The 8894-nt window shown below is 39.0% G+C and overlaps 1 protein-coding gene across 6 annotated transcripts in view; it reads right to left on the bottom strand.

Annotated features, from left to right (window-relative positions):
• Positions 1–2321: 2321 nt before the first annotated feature.
• Positions 2322–8894, bottom strand: part of slc17a5 (solute carrier family 17 member 5) — a 31769-nt gene continuing 25196 nt past the window's right edge. For 5 of the 6 annotated variants that reach the window (XM_062969061.1, XM_062969063.1, XM_062969062.1 and 2 more), the window contains 3 exons: positions 6896–7043; positions 3329–3419; positions 2322–2701 (listed from right to left, as the gene is read on the bottom strand). In XM_062969061.1, coding sequence (XP_062825131.1) covers positions 2564–2701; positions 3329–3419; positions 6896–7043 — 377 coding nt within the window. In that variant the 3' untranslated portion in view covers positions 2322–2563. The remainder of the gene's footprint in view (positions 2702–3328; positions 3420–6895; positions 7044–8894) is intronic. The other variant, XR_010002327.1, reaches the window with a different exon arrangement.

The following is an 8894-nucleotide window of genomic DNA, read 5'->3' as shown; positions in this document are numbered from 1 at the left end:
GAGTGTAGTTTTCTTTTTTGTGTGAAAGATTTACTTTTCTTTTAAAATGTACAGCAGATGTTCAGTAGATGTTCAAGCAATCAGCTAGGGGGTGGGGGTGGGGGTTCAAAGATATAATATTCTAAAATTTAAAATGCTGATTTTACAATACAGTAAAACAGTGTTACATTAAGTTTGTCTTTGTCTTAATTTGCTTTTCATTACGGCATTTCAATATTAATATCAGTACAGAATTGATTATATGTTATGGTATGGGATAATTACGTCTGTTTTTTATATTAGCCCTCAAACAACCAGAAATTAAATTTATCCAGCTGAGTTTCCTGTACATTTTATTTCATCAAAAAAGTGAAAATATAGGTAGCATTTAATCTTCCTTAAAAAATGGCCTGGATTTATGAAATGGCAAAAGTGGTCGCTAGGGTTAATAACTGCTGAAAACAGCAAGTAATACAAACAAGTGGGACAGTACACATACTGCAAACAGTAGTTCAGCCTAGTTGTGTTTGTTCAACTTGTGAAGCTGGAAGGGAAGTAGCTGTGTGTGTGCATCTTATACTGGCAATATAATGGTTTCAAAGGGGCAAAGGGTTGTATATATACAGCCTACAAAAATAACCCCAAATTTGCAACATGGATGGGGCATATTGTGACACTTGTAGTGCTCATTTATCTTGCATCATAGGCTGTGAATTTGGACATCGTCATCTGAAATCTCATATGGGAGGCAGGTATGCATAAGCTCTGTTTATGGTAATCTGCAATGAATCCTGGCCTGATCCGCCAATCTCCACTTACCAGGAGGCAGCCACTGCAATTGAAGAGGATCTGTTCCTCTGTTGCTCAAGAAGCAGCTGACTGGATCTAGGCTTTTTAAACTTGGGTCCTAGGATCCGCTTGAACCCGAGTTTCCCAGATCACTAAAGCACAACCTAGAGGGATCCATGTTTGGGATCTACTGTTACAGAAGTAACACCACGCCATACAATAAGAAATGTCCTCCCTGGCCTTGCTTTACAAGAGTGCTTTGATCCACTTCTTTCTACATTTGACATGAGGCACAAGCTGGTTCTACACTATAGAATTAATGGTTTGACACCACTTTAACTGCTCAATACTATGGAATCTTGTGAGTTGTAGTTTGGTGAGGCACTAGTACTCTTTATCAGAGAAGGCGAAAGACCTTGTAAAGCTACAGCTTCCATGATTCTACAGCACTGAGCCATGGCCGTTAAAGTGGGGGTAAAACTTCATTACTTCTGCTGTGTAGATGCACTCTCAGATTTATGGCTCACCATGCCATTTCTACCTATCTTTTAGCACATTGCTACACACCTTTGCACTTTCATAGTTGAATCTTGTTCATGCATACTTGGAATTAAATTCCTCAATTATCTGTAGCTTTACTTTTAGGTTGCTGTGTACAGATTGGCAGCTTCATTCATCCTTAGGGTGGTTAGTCATTTTCTACTTGAGAAAAATGATTCTAACAACTGAAGTGGGTAAAGACCAAGGTTTTTCCTTAACTTTTCTTGCAATGTTTGTTGTCCCTGTGTTTTTAAGAGGCACATGGACATATGTTTCTGTCCACATCTAGTGTGCTTACATTAGAATTAAATATGTTATCTGGGAAAAGTCTTCAGAAAAAGGCAGAGTGATGCCCCATGTTAATATTTCAGAGACCATCTTCCCAAAACCAAGCCAGGTTTTATCTGCACAGCAGAATGGCACAAGTCAAGCACTGGCTCAGAAAACATTACATAAGGAAATGCCATTGCAGAAAAGAACCTGCCAGATTTCAGAGAGAATAAGATGGAAGGTTAAGTGACAGCTGATTGAACATCCTTTACCACCTGCTACTCACAACTCAATTATGCATTGGCAACTGCTTTGATTTTAATCTACAGAGATACTAGTGCTTTGTTTCTCCAAATGGGACTTAAGACTGTAATAAAAGTAGGGGAAAACAATCAGATGCCATGTTTTAACAATCTTTCCTTCTTAGAATGAGTCCATGAGGTGGAGGATTTTGGCATATTTTTTTCATCAATTGGCAATGGCTGCTTTTTTAATTTGTTGAAATCCATGCTAATGTATATTTGAGAGGCATGTGGAAGAGTCTTCCTCCATTTAATGTCCAGTCTTTCTTTAGATTAATAGGACATGGGAAAGAAATACAGCTAAAATTGTAATAATTCTCACAACTCTTAGTTAAGATAATTTTAATACGCTAAAAAGCATTCTTCACTATGCACAATCATTTTCTAGATTATCCCTTAACTTTGACAATAACTCTGCAATAATTTCATCCATACACAACATTTTAAAAAGTTGATACTTTAATTAAAATGTGACGGACTCACATGAATCACAGACCAAGGGAAAATTCAAGACTACAGTAATAGATCCCAATTTATTACAAAATAAAACAAATCAACATATCAAAAGGTAAAATGTCTTCTAATCCCTATAAAGGAGAGTTGCAGAAGGCATTGTAGATGTCATGTGAAAGGCAATCCAAATCACATGATTGTAATGCTTGAGGATGAGCTCTAGTGTCCCTTCAGTTCCTATGTAAGTGGTAACCATCAAGGGCCCAGTCTTGTACTTCTCCGCTGCCGAAAAGTGCAAAGAAAAAGGCTCCAAATAAGTTAATGGCAGCGGCGATGTAGAATACAATCTGCCACTCTCCCACAGTGTTCTGGAAAAAGACAGACAGAAAGAAACAATAATCATCCATGCAACCGAATGAATTAAAACAAGATGCTTTCCATTAAGATGTTCTTTTTCTTTCATCCTCCTAGGTATATTTCACCTTACCACTGTTACCACCTCCTAGGTCTATTTCACCTTACCACCAGGACCCTGATCAGCTCTCTTTCCCCATAAATAAAATGTTATGTAGCTGCATTTAGCTCATTTAACCCTACACTTTCACTGTCCTTGTGATTTATTTGTCTGCAGGCTACAGCAAGAGAAAAAACAGGTTGTCCTAATTTCGTTTTGGATTCACTTGAAGAGCCTCGACAAGCTGTTTTGATGAAGTCAGGAGGGTTACTATGGCAAAGCTCTCAAAGTAATATACCAGAGCATATGTTTTTTAAAAATATATATTTAAAAACTCAGCTTGGTACAGCGAGTATCAAAACAAAGACCCATCTTCCCTGTTGTACGACATATGACTGATGATATTTCACGGTTTTATATAAATGAATTTCATGAAAGATGTTTCAATTTAACTTGATTTTGTTTATAAAAACAACAATCTATAATCAACACATGGCAACCGTTCAATCTTTTTTAAAAAAAATAACCAAGAATGACTTACGCTATGAGTCAGGCTTTTAGCAACAAGCGGCCCTACCATTCCTGGGATGGTAGCAAATGAATTTGTGATTCCTAGCAGGATGCCCGCATATCTAAACCAAGGAAAACAATTAGTTATGGAAACCACAATAGCTTCTTCTCAGAACTGAAGGAAAAGGATTTTTAGACCTCAAAATCATAGTTTTAAATCCAACTTTTCATTCTAGTAGAGTAGACATACTGAATCAGTGGAACTGATTTACTTTGCAGGTTTGGTTTCGGTCCATGGGTTTACTCTAGTTGACTAACAATGGGATCTAGCTCAAGGGTCGCCAAACTAAGGCTTGTGGTCCGGATGCAGCCCTACAAGATCATTGACCCGGCCCCTGCCCTAAACTTTAGACTTAGGATTGCCTTAACAACTTGAAGGCAGACAACAACAGTCCTAATCATTGACTATCTCATCAGCCAAAAGCAGGCCCACGCTTCCCACTGAGACTATGTAGTAAGTTTGTTGGTTAAACGTGTTCTTTATTTTAAATACTGTATTCTTTCATGGTTTTTTTACACTACAAATAAGATATGTGCAGTGTGCACAGGAATTCGTTTAGGCTTTTAAAAAAACAAAACAAAACTATAGTTTGATCCCCAACAGTCTGAGGGACTGTAAACCAGTCTCTGCTTAAAATGTTTAAGGGCCCTTGATCTATGCCATAAGGTTCCAACAAACATGCCCCTTATATATAAACAGACATGTCTGAGAAAGAAGAGAGAGTCTCAATTCAAACCCTACTGTTTTGACACCAAGGTCTCCCTGACAGTGGAATAGACACTAGAAAAATTTCACACATGATTCATCCACTTGTCTAGAGGGGATTAATAGAGCTTCTCACATGTACAAGCTTCCCAATGAGGAATGTGCAAGGGAAATAAAATCCGAAGCATGAAGCTGCTGCTATATTCAGGCTCCAGTCCAAGGATTCTGAATGTGAGGGAAGTAGCGCCTCCTCAACTCTATTTGTGCATGCAATTTATGTAGGAGAATACACTGCGGCACAGAAATATGGGAAATAGCAATTTACTGATAGGATATGTGTAAATGTCTATACATGTGTGTGTGTGTGTGTGTGTATAGTGACTGAGAAAAAAACAGAGGTTTTGTATTAATTTTGAAAGCACCTCAAACACTAAAAGTCTAATCCAGCACAATCTATAAAATAAAATAAAATAAAATAAAATAATTCAATCCAAAACAACCACAAGCCAGTCTTGAATAGTAGGACAAGTTCTCTAAAAGCATGAGCAAAAGCTTTTAGAGCTCCTGTACACTGTAAAGGAGCTAGTCCCAGCTTTGCATTGCCTGTAACAGATTCCTCTTTGCAAGTTAGTCCTGAAACCAGTTTATTTCCAGGACATTGGTTCGGTGGGTCCCACCCCCAAATTGGATCCCCTTTGCTCAATGTTAGGGCCACAATAGGAAAGAGTTTCTAAATGCCACATAGACATTTACACAAATCTTTAGCAGCAACGTGCAGCATTTAGAGTAGAATCTGCAGAAGATGCTTCAGCTGTACTTCATTTTTAGCCATCCTTACAAAAGGACTTTGTTTGAATGCGTCCAGGGTAACAAGACGCTTCAATAATCTCCTCTCCACTAAACTCTGGGTTTACAGCTCAGCCAATGGCAAAGAAAACAAGAAGTCGTTCTGCTTTTTGAATCAGCAGGGCACCAAAAAGGTCAAGAAGACTTCTGAGGGTGACTGATCCATAACCCGAAAGAGAGGAATCTTTAACTGACCGGGTGCCCTAAGAGGATACAAAGATGGCACGTAATATTTTTCCTGCATCCCCTGCCCCTTTTCTTATTTGCAGATGTTTGCTGTTGGGATGAAGCATGTACAGCAGTGGTTCTCATCCTGTGGGTCCCCAGGTGTTTTGGCCTACAACTCCCAGAAATCTGAGCCAGTTTATCAGCTGTTAGGATTTCTGGGAGTTAAGGCCAAAATATCTAGGGACCTATAGGTTGAGAACCACAGGTTGATAACTATTGGCCTGAGTGTTAGCAGAGTTTAGGGAGATTCAGTACAAAGAAAGCAGCATTAGAATTGGAGGTTTACTATTCCTGACATTTGACCCATGATGAACTTTAGGTTTTTTAAAGCTGGATAGATTTATAATGCATACAGCCTTTGCAAAGAAATGGTTGTGAATGCCAGAGGAGGGCTAAAAGCAAGATCAGGAGGTGATAAACTTGGAGGTACTATTTCGATTTTAAATTAATGTCAGCACATGTGAATTAGACATTCTTAAAGAACTTGGCACGTCCATGTCTCTTGGGAAGTCAGAAGTGCTTGAACATGAACGGCAGTGAAGATAAATGCCAAGGAGTAAAAAAGCCCCACAGGACAGATTAGTGTGTAACAGGAGTCCATAAATCCTTTAGTCATGTAGCACATTTCCTCCCAGGGATGCTTAAGTATTGCAATGGCATTAATATGCACTTTGAAAAATCAGGCACATTGTTGATTTTGGCTCATTTTCTAACCTTTTCTAGCTAAGTGTGCAAGACAATCTCCAGATGCACCCTTAGCAAACAAGTTGCAGTGGTAACAAAAACCAGAAGAAATGGGGGCAGTATCAGGAGGCTGATCTGGCTGAGGAAAGTAAGGCGGGAGACAAGTGGATCACCCTTAAGAGTTTCTTGCTTACTTTCCCCATTACTTTGTTCTTTCCGGGCCAACAGGGATGAAGGCACCTGGCCGGTTTTGGAGAAAAGAAGCAGTAGCTGCTCACATCTGCTTGGCCAGGGATTTCCCCCCACCTCAGACATGAATGTGGGGCAGTTCTCTTAGCCTAAAAGGAAGGCAATGACACCATCTGCCCTTGAGTCAATCGTGACTAGAATACTGTAGGTGTCATACCTCAAGAGTTGACTTGAAAACACATAACAACTAGAAGCATGTGTCCCATTTTAAAGAAAATAACAATCCTTCCACTGCCAACTACACAAAGATGTATACTATTTGAATATTGTAGACTGCAATCATAAACCACAATAGGCTTTCAGTTAACCAGAACTCAAGCAATCAGAACTCTTAAGCAACTGGCAAAAATCTGAAGAAATAATACCACATTCACAAAGTTGTTTTTATAATACAGTAAAACTGCATTACATCAAGTAATATTTGTCTTTATTTGCTTTTTAATTCCTGCATTTCAATATTGATATCAAGTCAATACAGAGTTTATAGTATGGTATAGTATTGCAGTGGTTTTCAACCTTTGGTCTTCTATTTCATTTGGACTTCTGCTTTTACAATTCCTAACAACTAGTAAGCTGGCTGGGACTTCTGAGAAATGGTCCAAAACACCTACCTAGGCCTATTTTTAATAGTAACTTTCACACAACCAGAAACTACATTTATCCAGGTGCTGGTTAACTGAGAGTGTACTGTATCATGAGCCATCCTGAAGCAGTCCCGTGGCTCTGCTTCATCAAATTCAATTCATCTTAGCAGACTGTATGCAGATGGTTCCCACCTCCTCTGGAAAAATTGCTCAGTTAACAGGGGATGGGAGAACAACTTACGATGGTGCAATATCCAGGTGGTTGATGCTATAGCCAGATGTGGAAAAGCCCCCTAGTGTTGTTGATATAGTCACAAATGCAACAGCCAGTTTGTAATTGCAACCTATAAATCCAGCTGCTACGAGGAATACTGCAGGCCCAATCATTCCTTAATTAAAACAGATCAGAATTGTTACTTTCATGGACATTCAAATGCGATTATTCTTTGAGCAGAGTTGTAATGCAGTATTTTGGGGTGGGGGGGGTACTACTATCAGATGGAGAAAGCTGGTAGAGGAGTTCATGTTGATACAAGAATTTTGGAAAATTGTTTTTTAAAAACAAACAAACAATGTAACTCCCTCATCCAGATATTCTGGGAAATATCATCCAAAAAGTAATTATTTTAAACTCTTATCTCAAGCACCATGAAGCTCAGTGCCAGAGCTTACACGGTACATATGACAGGTTTCACCCCTGGCATTTCCATTCCCACTCTTCCAACCCCACTTTCTGCAGATCAACCTTTTCTGATTAATTAGTCTCCTACCTAATATATGGATGCATCAAGATATAAGCTACTATAAAAGTGATAGGTTTTTATGGATTATTAATAATCAGGACTGCTCAGAAGTTCAGGATTTGTTCCCAATTAAATGTTAGCAGGACTGCAGTCTCGATGAGAGAAAAATAACTGTTGTTCCACATAACGTTTAAAAACACACAAAGATGGAGCTGTAGCAGACTGCGGCCATCAACTATTATAGTACAGTCATGGTAATTATGATTTATATCAGCTTCCATGTCCTTTGTTTTAGACTGGTTATAATTGTTCTTGCTTTACTGGGATATCATTCTGTTTAAAAATTCAAAGCTGAGTTCAACACTACACTCGATTGCCATCTAGTGTAAATAATATGATACAGCATACCAAGAAGGGATTAATTCCTGCACAGCTTTATTTTATGGCAGAATCCAAGCTGCCGATGCAGTAATGATCATTAAAAACAACACGCCTGTTGTTGATTTTTTGAGTAATAAAATTAATCAGAATACAGGAAATGTCAACCATGTCTCATTCAGATCCAGATGATTTATGTTATGGTAAGGCAGCAAAAGAGCAGTTGTGTGGAAGGGTGGAGGAGCAAAGGGAATAACTGTTTTTATCTTTTAATTAAACTGTTTGTATTTGAGGTCATGTTATTATTAAAGTATCTCATCCATGAATTCAATAGCTATCTCAGGTTGTCCTAGGACAGGATTTGTAATCACAAGGAGAAACGGAGGCAGGAAAAAACATGGAAGTTGGGTTTTGTTGGCTTATTACATTGTGGCAGAAATTGAACTCTGCATGTGAAAGACCCCAGGATCGACTCCACATTTATCTAGAAGTGGATGGACAGATTCCTGTCTGGATTTCTGGTGAGCTGTTGCTAGTCACAATAATGAACTAGACAGGCAAGAGGCCTGCCTTAGTAGGAAGGCAGCTTCCTGTGACTAGTCACAGTGTCCTTGCTCTCTTTGCACTGGCCAAGGCATTTTGGCATAGCATTTTCTCTATAAAAACCCAGGTGCTAGAATAGAGGAGGACAAAGTTAAAATTGTGGCTGGCATGTTATTCACCACAGCCCCATGTACACTGCTGACCACTCCAAGTGGCTACAGAAATGGTTATTCAGTCCTTCAAACAGTGCAAAAGTAGTCACCACAGAGAAAGAAAGAAACATTACAGAGTCTCTACCGTAACTGCTGGCCTTACACATCAGCACAATATCCTGTATGTTACCTACCTTAGCCACCATATTTTTGCCTTATAAGGGGACCCAGCCAAGGAAAGTTCTTTTTGATTACAACTCTCATAATACATATTGGCAATTGTAACCCCCAAAGGCAAGTATTCCTATGTTTGCTAGAGAGCTTCCCATGATTTCTGTCAACACCCTGGATCTAGTTCAGGGTTAGAGGACGTGCAAGCTGCTAAGCTGAACAAAAACAGCAGCTATACACTAACACTACTTGA

The sequence above is a fragment of the Anolis carolinensis genome, chromosome 1 (genome assembly GCF_035594765.1).
Source record: "Anolis carolinensis isolate JA03-04 chromosome 1, rAnoCar3.1.pri, whole genome shotgun sequence".
NCBI classification, from domain to species: Eukaryota; Metazoa; Chordata; class Lepidosauria; order Squamata; family Dactyloidae; genus Anolis; species Anolis carolinensis.
This window is presented reverse-complemented; position numbering and strand designations above follow the sequence as displayed.